Source organism: Centruroides sculpturatus, unplaced genomic scaffold, assembly GCF_000671375.1.
Source record: "Centruroides sculpturatus isolate CEXI.00-Female unplaced genomic scaffold, Cexi_2.0 scaffold511, whole genome shotgun sequence".
Classification (NCBI taxonomy): domain Eukaryota; kingdom Metazoa; phylum Arthropoda; class Arachnida; order Scorpiones; family Buthidae; genus Centruroides; species Centruroides sculpturatus.
Window position 1 is genome coordinate 213,748 of NW_019384727.1, and position 14,681 is coordinate 228,428.

A 14,681-nucleotide genomic window follows, 5' to 3' on the forward strand; every position below is an offset into this window, starting at 1 on the left:
TACATTACGCGCGTTTGGAATCTTCGAGTGTTATGTTCGGAACATTAAATAAATCGTAAAGAAAAGAACAGCATTAATAATAATAACAATAGTAATAATAAATTACATAAGTTTGTATACTCGAATGAATTTTTACTTACACGTGGGAAATGACTTCTCGAGAAATTGTATCGTTTCAATACCATTTTCTCGTTACAAACTAAACTTATACGATGACAGAGTAATACTTATTTCTATCGAAATAAGCCGCTGCTTTTTCGGTTCCAGTCTTAATAGCCACACGCTTTCCACCAATAGAGCCTGTAATTCCAGGAAAACCGTATTGGGTATAAAAAATTCCATTATTCTTACAACATCCCGCTGCGATGGCCGAGAGATTATTTTTTTTTTCATTTTCATTTAACGCTAAGAGAGAATTAACAACCTTATTTAAAATATTCCACGCATATTAAAACGATGGCCAATACCCTTAGATAAAAGAAAGAAAAGTTTTGTATTTAATATCAATTATACGTTGATTTTAAACTCGGTTTAGTTACACCGTAAAAGAGCAACGTCACATCTATTCACTGGGTAAAACAANAGGTTAGTCGAAACTTATATAACCTTAAAAATAGATGTTATTTAATCAAGAACGTTTTATTGTACTCTTTGTCATTATTTTTCTTCCTTCAAATAAATATAGTTTTTATATATATAATTTGGACCGTGCCTACTTTCGTCTCCGAATCGACATCCCCTCCTTACCACTCGAATCACGTAGGAAATAAGACATTCCTTTATAGCCAGTTAGAACGCGATACGAAATAATTATTCTAACTGGTGTCGGGCTTCTGACGTAGACAGAGATTACACCGTTTACTTCTGGGCTAATTTTACTGTCGGCACGCTCGACCCGAATACTTTTGTCCGAGCGCCGCGCTGGTTGGCATTTACTTTAGAGTCGTGTGACGTCATTTTTAACGGAATTAGTAAGCTGGGAGCGCTGTTGGGCTTTGCGCTAATTCAATATGGCTTCTCCCGTGAAAAAATTACTTTCGATACAAAGTAATGAAAATGGAATTATTTTTGGAAAAATAAACGTCAGAAAATATTTTTATTGGTAAATTTCGATTATTTGTTGTATAAAATGTTTACAATGATCTTTTTTTATTGTAAGGTTCAATAACTTTAGATGGCTTTTTTCATAAACACAATGCGAAGAAAATTAAGTTGGATTCGTTGTTTACGATTAAAAATGAAGTTTACATTACGTGCGTTTGGAATCTTCGAGTGTTGTGTTCAAAACATTAAATAAATCGTAAAGAAAAGAACAGCATTAATAATAATAATAAATTACATAAGTTTGTATACTCGAATGAATTTTTACTTACACGTGGGAAATGACTTCTCGAGAAATTGTATCGTTTGAATACCATTTTCTCATTACAAACTAAACTTATACCATGACAGAGTAATACTTATTTCTATCGAAATAAGCCGCTGCTTTTTCGGCCACACGCTTTCCACCAATAGAGCCTCTAATTCCAGGAAACCGTATTGGGTATAAAAAATTCCATTACTCTTACAGCATCCTGCCGCGATGGCCGAGAGATTATTTTTTTTCATTTTCATTTAACGCTAAGAGAGAATTAACAACCTTATTTAAAATATTCCACGCAGTTGGTCTAGACGTGTTAAAACGATGGCCAATACCCTTAGAGAAAAGAAAGAAAGAAAAGTTTTGTATTTAATATCAATTATACGTTGATTTTAAACTCGGTTTAGTTACACCATAAAAGAGCAACGTCACATCTATTCACCGGGTAAAACAATTGCATTAAATATGTATTATATATACGAGTAATCTGCTATTCTTTTATATACTGCATCTCATTTCATATATTACTTGGTATAAACAAACCCGAACGATTCTTGATTTGCTAATGTCCATAGACAGCGTAAAAGCTACTTTGGAGGAGACACGGGTCGTCTTCCAGAGGAAGTCATTTTTTCTGTCTCTAAAAGGAGACTTTCAAAAGATTCTCTTGTAAGTCTAAGGTGATGTTTAAAATCGCTTGGATTATAAAAAGGTACATTCTATCTTTTTTATTTCATCTTGCTTTTCTTTTTTCTTCTTTCAATTTTTCCACAATACGATCATCGTCGTCCGATTCGGAATCGAGTAGTTGTATCTGTAACGTAACATTTAAAATAGCGGCTTTGACAATATTATTTGCGGAAACCGCCATATTTCTTGTTAGCGTTGGCGTTTACTTTCGAACTGGACACTGAACTAGACATAAACGCGAATACGTATGCTAATGACGTCACTCCGGTGTTGGGAAGCAGCGCTATTAGCTGAAAAGTAAACGTCTTAACCTTAAACTTAAACCATCCTGTACAAAGAGAGCCCCGTTCTCACTCTTGAAGTTTAGGCTGCTTCAACCCTCGAATCTCACATTCACGTTTTAATGTTTGTTATATTAAAGTATTTGATTTATATCCGACGAAAAAGGTTTATCACACCGAGTGATCGATCTAAAGGCTGCTATACACCATGGGTTAATCCTTTGAGACTGCCTGTCCTCGAGGAACTTCCGAATTTCCTATCGCCCAAAAACGAAGAAAACCTCTCAGCAGAGGGTGGAGCAGCTTGCCCCGGGCGCCACTGGCAGAGGGGAGCCTAATGGTTTCCAAGAATAACAAAATTTGTTTCCGGAGGGGGAGGGGCGCCAATATAGTGTCGCGGCCCGGGTGCAGTTACGTTCGCTACGTCATTGTGTTTATNTTAGTGTAGCCATCGCAAATTCAAATTGTCAAAGCAAGAAAACTAACAATTGTATTGAACACTTACAGCATATGCATCCTAGTAATGTCTGCTGGTCTCTATTATTCTCGTATTATGACTTTTGCTTTTTTACATTTGGATAAATTTTAGTATCCTCTCAAACTATTTATATAAAATTAGTTTGGAAAGAGGTAGAATAATGTAACCAGTGATCAAACAAATTTCCGTGTGTTTAATAAATAATAATAAAATAAATAAATAAATAAATAAATAAAATATCTATGAAGGATCATCCTAAGCCTGATTAAGCCTTTTATATAGATCTATGCCAATTCGTCGCAAAATGATTTCCAAGCGGACGAAAGCCCGTCAGCATCCCTATAGTTGATACACTGCGTGCTCTTCTGTGTTTTGTGGATTTCCATCTTTTTGAGATATTTTACTGTGTGTCTAGATCTGGTAGCTTTTATTATAGAGGCCTGGTCCCAGAAGACAGTAATGCCTTGTTGTTTAGCATAAGTGGTAAGGACCATACTGTAAACTGTTTTGTTCACTGAAAGCTTATGCTCGTTGATTCTTTTTTTCAAATTCCTCAAAGTTGTGCCTATATATACTAAGTTAGGTAATACGTATATATACTATATTAAAGATGTGTTTTATTCATAGAACCTTGTTAACCCAGGCAACACCCAAGCCTATATCACACTTAGACCTGGTTACTATCATGGTAATTATCTCCACAGAATGTGGGTGTGGTCACTCTTAGCTTTGTTTCTCCCCATAGATGTTACTGGCATGGGTGTCCTACCAGAAACTTGTGCTACAGTCTACGTTACTCTATGGATCAATAAAATTACTGGGCTCTCCCACCACGACCAAGTGGTGACCATGGGAGAGTTGTTATTATTATTATTTCTGAATTATAAATATTCACTGAAAATCACTGAAATTAAAAAACAAATTCTCAAGAAATCTGCAATAAAACCATTTTTTGACAGTTAATATCTCAAAAATCATGTGGTTTGTAAATAAAAATATCTTTAGACTTGAAAATTTGTTACTATCCTGGCTTTTATGTGTACATATCAAGGGAGAGTATTGGAATTGTGTTAAATTTGACCCTTTGTTTTGCAAATCTCCAGAACCCCCAAAAATAATAATAAAATGGAGAAAAAATTGCTTATGTGTTTGTATGTTTTGATGTCTATTTTGTTTAATATCTCAGGATGTGATAAAAATTGAATGAAATTTGGCATGTTAAGGGATGTTGATGCTATTAAATTTTGGTGGTTAAAGGTTGAGTGGAATGGGAGATAGAGGGGGAGGTTTGTGTCATATATTGAGAGGGGTCAGACTTAGTGAAGATTTTATTAGTTATTAGCATTTACAATTTTTTATAAAACTTAGAAAGCTTAATTATGAGTCATTTTATAATAAATAATATAAAAAGATGAGATTTTATTATAAAAATAACAGCTGGGAAAGTTATGAAACTTATTGCTTGTTTTTTGTGTCAATATTTTTTATTTTATGTTATTGAATGTAATATTGTGAAGAATAGTATAAATATTCAACTAACATTATTTTCCAAATGTTCCCATTTAGTCGTATTGAATTTATTTTGAATCTTAATTATTAGCCGGACATTGATGTGGTCTACTGCAGGATTCACTTGTGTGACATTCGCTACTGGTGCTTTAGCCTGGTGGGCACCTATTTACATGACATATGCATCAAGCATTGAAGGTGAAAATAAAACTGAAGAAATGTAAGTTTTTGTAAGTTAATTTCTGTATTTTATGAATTATTTTTGAAAAATCATTAGAACTATAAAAATCTGTAGTGAAAAAATTAAAATTTTATGCATACATATTGAATTATTCAAATATTACACCAAATATAGAGGATGAAGTTTTATTCAATATTTTCATTCTAGCTTCTTGTTCCATTTTAATTTTAGTTTCAAAAAATTCAAGGCTTATAGTATCATTTTTTATGGACTTATCATATAGGATAAGTATCTGTATGATAAGTCCATAAAAAGCAAAACTATAAGCTTTGAATTTTTTGAAACTTTTATTCAGCAGATCATATTGTGAAATAATAAAAAAATTTTATTGTTTTTATTTGTTTTATTGCCAATTTCTCTCTTCTTTCTATAATATTCAAACAACCATAAATATCTGTTAAATAATAGCGTTATTAGTATTGAAATCAGGCATAAATAAATAGTAAACACTATCAGCTTTATTAAAATATTATTTCTAAAAATCATCCCATTTATTTAACTTAATTGTAAAATTAACATTTTTCAATTTGAAACAGACATGTTAGTTTTCAGAGACAATGTTTATTTTTTTATATATAATTCTACATCAGGGATGATTAATATTTTAAAAAACTCAAGTGGTCTGACATGATGTTGTGAACCATATTTTCTAGAAGCCTTGTCAGAGACCTACCCTTATATAGAACAGGTCTAAGAAAACTCAATCTTCAGAACAGTTGCTATTGTTTCCATGCTTCAACTCCATATTGCACAACAGTATTCACTCTTCCACTTATCTCCACTCTCCTTCCAGACACACCAATCACGTGATCTTTTTGGAAGTGCTGTCTGAAACCAACTAATATAAATAGAGTTAGAAGAACAAAGCTCAGAATTAGTCAATTTTAGAAGAATAAAGAAAGGTTAAAGAAGCAACGAAATAAATAAAAAGTAATAGCTTGATTAAGTCACATAGTAGTATTGTATCTAAAAGGATCTCCTAAAGAATTCTGCAAAAGCTGGAAAATAATGCTATGGTCCAATTTGCAACTGAGCCTGGAGTGTCACCATGTTGGGATGAGGCTAAGCTTCTACATATTGCCTTTGATATACAACAGCTAAGAATAATAGAAGCTATTAAAATTTATAAAGTAATACTCAAGGGAAGCTACATTAATAGTAAAAAAAATATTAATTAACATGTTGCAAGTGTGTCAAGCAATGATTTGTTACCTCCAACTGTAGTGAACTTTAACATAATGTTGTAAATTTTGTCATCTCAATCATTAGTTATTAATGTGTGTTACAGCATTTAAAATTTTTTCTACTCTATCTCTAGTCATCTTAAGGAAAGCTGTGTACTATACATGGTTTAAAAATTTTTATTATGTCATATTTCATCATTATGTACATTACGTTTTATTTTTTGAATCTGAATATTACTGGATTACATATAGATTATTTCTTTTTTAAAAAGTTGTTTAAGTAATCACATTTGATTTATGAAACATATAATAACCTGACAAAGATCTCTGAAAGTAAACCTCATCCTGCTGAGAGGTCTGTAAGCAGTTTGCTTGCTGAGCTGGTGTGGTGGCCCAATGCCACCCCACCTGCACAGCAATTTATGTCCCTAAATTAGTTATGACATGTTGTGTTGTGACACATGGACAACCTTCATTGTATTGCCTTCGAACATCTTGGTCACATTGGAATCATTGCCAAAGCCTATAGATAATGCATTCGGTTTCTGGAACACTTGTCTCTGAGTTTGGCCAGTCTCTAATCTACTCTGCTACAATGCAGAAGCATTGTAGCAGAGTGATTGAACTTATTAATTCTGCAGAACTTGTAAAATCTGCAAATTTCAATTAATAAGCACACCTAGTCACTTATTCTTCCTTCTTTTCATTTGATGGCACTACATACATCCAAAAGAGGGTTGTACCCATGGACAGCTTTCTTTCAAGAACACTGTGAAATGGTGTTGAGAGTTCTTGAAAGATCAATCTTTGCCAAGACATACCTAACTTCAAATTATACACTAGATACACAGTCCTTCCAACAATAATAGAACATACAGTGATGGCCTAGAAACTTATTATTTTCATGTAACTTTGATGAAATTTTCTAATACATTAAATAGCAAAATATCAACTATTATTCCATAAGTTTGGAGAAAAAATGATTAATAGACAAAAGTTTGATGTTATCATTAAAAATAGATGCCCAACATTAATAGAACATATACTGATTGGAATTAATTACAAAGAAAGTAATGATTGGAATCCATGAAATTTGCATAAAAATATGATCAATAAGTGGGAAAAAAGTAGTAAATTGCATAGTAACCTTACTATTAAAAATGGGATGTGGGAAGGACCTAACTGTAGAGGAGAAGATCAAAATTGATGTATTTCATTAGGAAGGATGAAAAGTAACTTAGATTGCTAAAAAATCTGGGAAGACCTCATTCAACAATCTTAAAGTATCTCAATAACAAGGAAGGAGCAACAAACAGAAAAACTAAACAGTCGACGCAAGAGTTCAACAACACCTAGAACAATGAGACTGCAAGGAAAACACATCCATTCAAAAAGTCAAAAATTAATTGAAGCTGAGCTGCAGTAAATCAACAGTATACAATGTTTTGAGATCAACAGACAATGTTTATTTCATCAAAATGAAGACAGGCAACTAATAAAGGAGAAACACAAACAACTTCAATTACAGTTTACCAGAAACAACTTTGAAGGAGGGGAAAAATGGTCAAAAGTAATTTTCTTGGATGAGAAAAAGTGGAATCGATGGACATGATGGTTTTAAGTATTATTGGGCAGACAAAAGACTAGATCAAAAGCAGCACTCAAAGAAAGTAGTTGGTGGTGGTAAGTCATGACTTGGGTAAGAATTAGATGGAATGGAAAGACACTTCTAGTATTTATTGAAAGTCAAAACAACTCTCAAACTTATCAGGTGCATGTCTGGAGACAGCTCCAAACTTATGAACAGAAAATTGCTGGACAGGATTTTGAATTCATGCTGGATAATGCAAGCTTCCATGTATCAAAAACAATGTTATTTTTTTTTCAGAGCAAGAACATTCGATTTTTGGACTGGCCTCCTCCCAGTGCAGATTTAAACCCAATTGAAAATCTTTGGGGTGATTGGTTTTCCAATTGTATAGCAGTGGAAAGCATTACATGACTGTTCACTGAACTAAAGGCTGCTCTCATTGAAGCATGGAAAATATTCTACAAGAATGGCTGTAATCTTTGATTAATTCAATGTCTAATTATTTTTTTCAGCTTGTTTCCAAAAAACATGTATTTATTAAAATTAAAAACATTTTCGATCAGTTTGACTGATCTTCAGTTAACAGCAACATTGAATTAAAGAATACCATTTAAAAATAGAACTTAATATTTGCATTAAAATAGGAACAAGAAATAACATAAAAATAATAAATATGTGAATAAAACAGAAATTTTGATTTAAAAGAAATGAATACAATTCAACAAATAGCATGTAAATGTTTGAATGAACATGTGAACATAAAATGCAAATAATATAAAAAACGATAAATATATAAATAAAAGCAATATACTTATAATAAAAATAAACAATTAATAGAGGAAACAAAATTTAAATCTCAATAGGTGACCCCCAAGCATTGGAAAGGGTATTGGAATTGCAATGATTAACACATATGGATTTTCTACAAACTTTATAAATTTCTAACTTCTCTAGGTGAGAAAGAGTATGTATCTTAGAGATAGGCTTGATAATTCTCACTTCTTCTCAATTTATCTGTATGTCCTGTTGATTTGAATAGGCTGCTAATGCAGTGTTAGAGATTCTTGTTGATTGTACATTTGTGCTCCCTGATTCTTTGTTGTAGATTATGTCCAGTGGCACCTATGTATACAAGTTTTGTCATAAAAAATTGGTCATTTATTGGGATTTAGTAGATGCTTGGTGCAGAGTTGTGATCATATGGAATCTTATCGTTTCTTAAAATTTTGAAAATGGTCGGGTTACATTGCTATACCTGTGTAAGATTGTTAGTTTGGTGCTTCTTTATGTATACCTCCTAAAGTCGGGAAATAATTTAAGACAATCCTTTTTCTGATATACTGATATCAAATTAGTTCTTGCATTTTGATTTGGAATGTTACAATTACTCATTTTATAAATTGAATTGAATACCCATATCATGCTGCTGTCATGTCAAGGATGTTGGTACAATGGTATATGCTCTTCTTATCAATGATCTGAATGTTTAATGTGCCATTGGTCCACAGAGTTGTAGGGGATTAATGTGCATTGAAAAGTGGGCTTCCTGTTTAGCTTGTTAACTATTTCTCCAAAGTTGGATGAAATTGTAAGGGCCAAGAAATTTACTGATGTATCACTTCTTCATCTAACTGCAGGGATAAATCATAAGGGTTGTTGTTGAATGCTTGAAAAACTATTGTAGGTTCAGTATGAAAAATTTATTTTAATTGTAAAAAAATTATTAAACAGATGAAATAAATATTTGTGTATTTCTATAATGGAAATTGAAAAAATTTATATTTAGGGTCAGCTTAATTTTTGGTGTCATAACTTGTATTGCTGGAATAGTAGGCGTTACATTGGGTTCTTTATCTGCGCAGTGGTATAGACGACGTAATCCTCGTGCTGATCCACTAGTTTGTGCTTTTGGACTATTAAGTAGTGTTCCTCTTGTATTTCTCGGAATTGTTATGGCTCACAAATATATGATGCTTTCTTGGGTAAGTAAGGAATTATAAATTAATTAAATTGTAGTAATAGTAAATTTTCAAATTTGTTATATAGCATAAAGTAACTAAAAACAAATCCAAAGTTTAAAATTTACTGCTTAACTGTTATACTGTATTTAAAATAAAATAAATTAGAAAAAAATTAATACACAGAAAAATCAATTACCCAAATTTTATTAACCAAAATAGACTTTGGAAATTCCAGAAATTACAAAGTTTTTACATAGTAATGATTGTGGTTTTTTAGGTCTGTTATTGAGTTATCTTGTTATCTACACTACTAGTGTAAAACAAAGCCAAATAATCTAAATCAACCCCAGCAGAACAATTCAAAATTCTCTAAACTTTTTTTTTTTGGCTGCTGGGATTTGTTTTTATTTGGCAAACGTTTTCAACCTAATCTAATAGGCCCCTCAGACTACATCTTTCTTGGAACATCTTTACCATTAAATATTGTTCCAAAATAGTATACATAAATTTATGCAACCTATAAACAAGAAAGATACATTTGTGAACTCAATGCTTACATGACCCTTCTAATTATTTTATTATATATTATATTTATTATTATTATTATTAATTATTTTTTTATTTTTACATACTACTGGTGATGTTGTTTAGACAATGTTTGCCAACCCCCATACAACAAAGAAATAACAAATCTGTTAAAATAAACAAATAAAAATAACAAACATAAAGGGAATAAAACATATGAAGAAATAAAATAATTAAATATATTAAACTAATTTTTTACAAACAGCCTTAAATTTAGTGAATTCAAAAAACGTTTATCTTTTGATTTTTACAGCAGCCATCTGGTAGCAATAAAAAATGATTTAATGGTAAAACATTTAGATGACAATACAGTATATGTAAACATGTAGTATTTCTAGTATTGAGGGAGAGGATATGAAAATAAACATATTGGAGTGGAAGTAAGCCATTAAAATATTTATAAGTATAAATCCAATCAAAATATTTAATACATTTATAGAAATTAGGTGAACCTTGGCAAACTCAAACAACTTCTGGGGAGTTCGTAAATGGGAGGTTAGAAAGTTTGTACAGTTAATTATAAATTTGAGCCAATTCTGAATAAAGTTTATTTAGGGTTGATGGTGGGGCAGAAGACCAAATAGGTAAAGCAGAAGCAATAGGTAAAAGTTACATGGCAGTGCTTGACTTTAAAGCGATGTACAGTACCTGTCCATAGGCTTAAACCCTGTATCTGTCATCTAAGGGATTTTTTTATTGAGAAGTATTGATAACGCAGCAAAGTTCTTACATAATTGTATTGTAGAAAAATACATGAAAAATCAATTTTTTTTTTTCTTTATTTTCTGACTTATGGAGGGTAGGTAACTCCAAATTTCTAAAACATTATATCAATAATGAAATAAAAATTAAAGTTAAAAAAAAAGGTAAAAGCAAACCCAATTGCAGAGAAACACTTTATTACACTTTCAGACTCCCTAAATGCATTTCACCAAAAATTTAGGCCTCCTTCAATAGGGTTTTCAGCATACAGTTCAAACTCCAACAATATTACCTCGCGGGTTTTCATTATGAATTTCCATCTATATATCCGACAAAAGTTTCCCAGCAAATTGTAAAAATTGTTTATAAGGAAAAAAATAATAATGTGAAAAGAAAAGTTAAAGAACATTTTGTCATAATAATTATACAAAATAATACAGTTAATTTAATTTGGGCATGTTGACAGCTGCATGCTGGGAAACTTTTGTCGGATATATAGATGGAAATTCATAATAGAAACCTGTGATGGAATATTTCTGGAGTTTGAACTGTATGCTGAAAACCCTACTGAGGAGGCCTAAATTTTTTGGCAAAATGTATTTAGGGAGTCTGAAAGTGTTATAAAGTGTTTCTCTGCAATTGGGTTTGCTTTTACGTTTTTTTAATTTTATATCAATAATGAAATAAAAATTGATGTTTTAGAAATTTGGGATTACTTACCCTTTGTAAGTCAGAACAGAAAGAAAAATTTATTTTTCGTATATTTTTTGTACAATACAATTAAGTAAGAATTGTATATTTGTATTAGTTTATCATTTAAAAATGATTTGTAATTTGAAATGTGTAATTATCATCAAATTAGACTCTATATGAGTTTCTACATTTTTTCATATTAGTATTTCAACCGAATATTTATGTCTGTTTTTACTTTTATAGATTTTAATTTTCTCTGGTGAAACATTATTATGTATGAATTGGCCAATTGTAGCTGACATGCTGTTGGTAAGTGTAGTGTTCTATATTATATTATATACAATATAAATTGCTTTGGATAAAATATTCAAACTAATCTGATTATAAAAAAATACATATAATTGTAATAAACTTTGATTCTTTAAATAAATTATACCATTTAATACAATGAAAATTTATTTTTATTACAAATGAACATTTTTGACTACTTTTTTCTCTGTCAATAAATTCAAGACCTTGAATTTAAAATGTAAAATTGTATTTGTTATTNAACACCATTGTCAAACTTCTAGGCGTACATGAAAGCGGCGCTGAACGTCCGACGTACACGTTTTCGCGATGAAAACGTCGGCAGCAACCTCTCTATTAGCCGAGAAGTAAACGCAGCCTTAGTCTTAACCTTAAACTTAAACCATCCTGTACAAAGAGAGCCCCGTTCTCACTCTCGAAGTTTAGGCTGCTTCAACCCTTCAATCTCACATTTACGTTTTAATGTTTGTTACATTAAAGTATTTGATTTATATCGGACGAAAAGGGTTTATCACACCGAGTGATCGATCTAACACGTGTTAAAAATTCTTTACTCCTCTACTGTACACAATTTAATTAAATAATGTGGATTGGGAACTCGGTGTGATAAACTTTTACGTTAGATAATCTTTGTAAATATAAATCAAATAATATAATATAATATAGTAGAGGGGTTAGAAGTACAAAATAATCTATTAGTCTTAATTAATCTTTGCTGTTGTTATTTTTTGCACAAGCAATGCCAGACTTATTTGCTAATTAAATTATAATTTACTAAAAAGCAACAATCTTCTATTTGCTTACAAAATATGATGACACGGTGCAAATAGTAGCATGTCAAGAGAATAGATTTAAGTAAAATCTAAGCAATACGCTAATTTTTTTCTTCATGATATACTATGTTACATTTTACATCTCAGCTCCTCATTTGGAACTATGGGGGAAAATAACATTAAAAATTGAGAAATAAGTTGAAATTTAAAGCAATTTATAAGAACATAACATCAGTGGCACTTTTAACATTTTAAAGAAAACATGATACTGAAATATTGCTCTTCTCAAAGTTGTCCTTTTACCAACTTAATTGCCCTGCTTTTTCATTCTTTGTTAGTGGTAGCAAATGCATATTGCAATTTTATTGCTCTAAATGTTGTTCAAAATGTCCCCCATCCAACTTTCCAATACATAAAAATAAGGATCACCCTATTAAATATTATTCATAAGCAAAAACAAAATTCAAGTGAGAAATGTGGTAAAATCCATTTAAACATGAAAAATTTGTATTTACAGTATTGAATTAAAAAATACCAAAATAAACCAAAATGAATGGTTTTGTATGCTGGCAGATATTTATTGTAACATAACATGAATCCCATTAGCATATTGAATGAGAAAGAATGAGTCCACTGGTTTTTGATAACTACAACTTATATAATTCACCATTATTCAATAAATATAAAAGTGCAAGTTTATAAATGATTAGCAGGAAGGAAAATTTACTCTGTACAGTGTTATTAATAGGTTTTTATTGCTAGCACTTTCAACGAATCTATTTTTGTCGTCAGGTGAATAAAAATTTTAAAATCAAACACAAATGTTCTAAGAAGAATTGAATGCATATTATTTAAACTAAAAATTTTTGAATTAAAACTGTTACAAACAAGCTACAAATTTCGAATACATTCGATGGTATGCGTGCGATGTTATACATGTGATGTTGTGCATACATGGATGCAGGTCCATGTTAACAGTGTGACAGTCGATGTAAATTGCTGTTTAACTGTTTGTATAGGATGACCCATATGTTGGGCAGGTCAAGAGTGGGAGTGTTGCACGGTTCTGAGGTAGTTGTGAGGAGAGAATCCCATATAAAGACTAGTTTTCGGTTGCTACAGCATCTAAGAATCATTGTTTGGACCCATAACAGGCTCTGCTCGAGCATCTTTTTTGCCACCTCTGTGGTGTGCTTTTCTTTCATCACATCCTCCTGGTGCTCAGCTGGGCAGATAGCTAGCATTTTTGTTGTTGCCTCAATGTACCTCATATTTGTACCTGAATTTTCCTTTCTGCTATTTAATACTTGGCATGAGGATCTAGCTGTATTATATAAGAATGATTGAATTATTCTTTATAATATGAATTCCATATTAAAACATAATCAAAGCTTGATGATAAATTAATGAGTTACATGCTTAAAGTAAACTGACTGATGATAGTTTATAAAAATGTTAGAAATCAAGTTCAAATACTATTAAAACTTAAATAAATGTAATATGTTTGTAGAATTAAATTTATTGATTTATGACACAAGATTTTTGTAAAATTAAATTTTATCATCTAAGGAGAATTTAATTTCTTTTTAAATATTACTAAACAAATCTTATTTGTTAATTTAAGTTATAAATTTATTCATTTATTTAGATACAAGACTTACTTTTTATTAATTAGATAAATAAATATAGTATAATAATATGTAACTTATTTGTTTCATCATTATATTTTGAAAATAATTTCTAGATATCAGATCATTTAAACTCTGGACAGAAGTCAACAACATTTATGAAATACCATAACTTACAATATTCTCTTTATATTACTGCTTTCATATTGGCACTAGGAGGTCTTTGTTTTTTGATGACTGCATGCTATATTGTCCAAGATAAAAAGAAATGTATTCGAGCAATCCACAGTAAGTTCATTTTTATAATTTTATTAATTATAATGTCTTATATATAAGATAGACTCAGAAATAAATGGGAATTTCAGTTACAGTTTTCAACATCAATGATTTGATTGTTTTGTGTGTCACAGATGAAAGCTTAACATATAATAGCATGTTTTGACAAGCTGTTTTAAGCAGATTTCTTGATATATGAGAATATTATCCTATTAAAACTAGTACATAAGATGGCTGTTGCTGAAAACTGAAATACAGTCAAACTCAGTTATAACAAACATGAATGTAACAAGTTCACAGTTACAATGAACAAATTTCATGAAGATACCAAACATATTTTCTGTAACTATGCAAATACATGAATGTTTTTAATTATTCCAAATAGTAGGAAATGTGGTATCAAATTATTGGAAGAGATAA

The 14,681-nt window shown here is 30.8% G+C and overlaps 1 protein-coding gene across 1 annotated transcript; it reads left to right on the forward strand.

The window, feature by feature from the left end:
• Nucleotides 1–4,371: 4,371 nt before the first annotated feature.
• LOC111628130 (protein spinster homolog 1-like) lies at nucleotides 4,372–14,032 on the forward strand. The gene is made up of 4 exons (XM_023371855.1): nucleotides 4,372–4,538; nucleotides 9,121–9,316; nucleotides 11,519–11,584; nucleotides 14,006–14,032. The coding sequence occupies exons 1-4, from the start codon at nucleotides 4,420–4,422 to the stop codon at nucleotides 14,030–14,032; spliced, it is 408 nt and encodes a 135-aa protein (XP_023227623.1). The 5' UTR covers nucleotides 4,372–4,419.
• Nucleotides 14,033–14,681: the final 649 nt, after the last annotated feature.

What these genes read in the sequence shown, in the direction of transcription:
- LOC111628130 (XM_023371855.1), top strand. Translation starts at nt 4,420, where the DNA reads ATGTGGTCTACTGCAGGATTCACTTGTGTGACATTCGCTACTGGTGCT. An exon ending in AATATATGATGCTTTCTTGG is followed by an intron (nt 9,317 to 11,518) that starts GTAAGTAAGGAA and finishes TTACTTTTATAG; the next exon opens with ATTTTAATTTTCTCTGGTGA. An exon ending in TTGTAGCTGACATGCTGTTG is followed by an intron (nt 11,585 to 14,005) that starts GTAAGTGTAGTG and finishes TCATTTATTTAG; the next exon opens with ATACAAGACTTACTTTTTAT.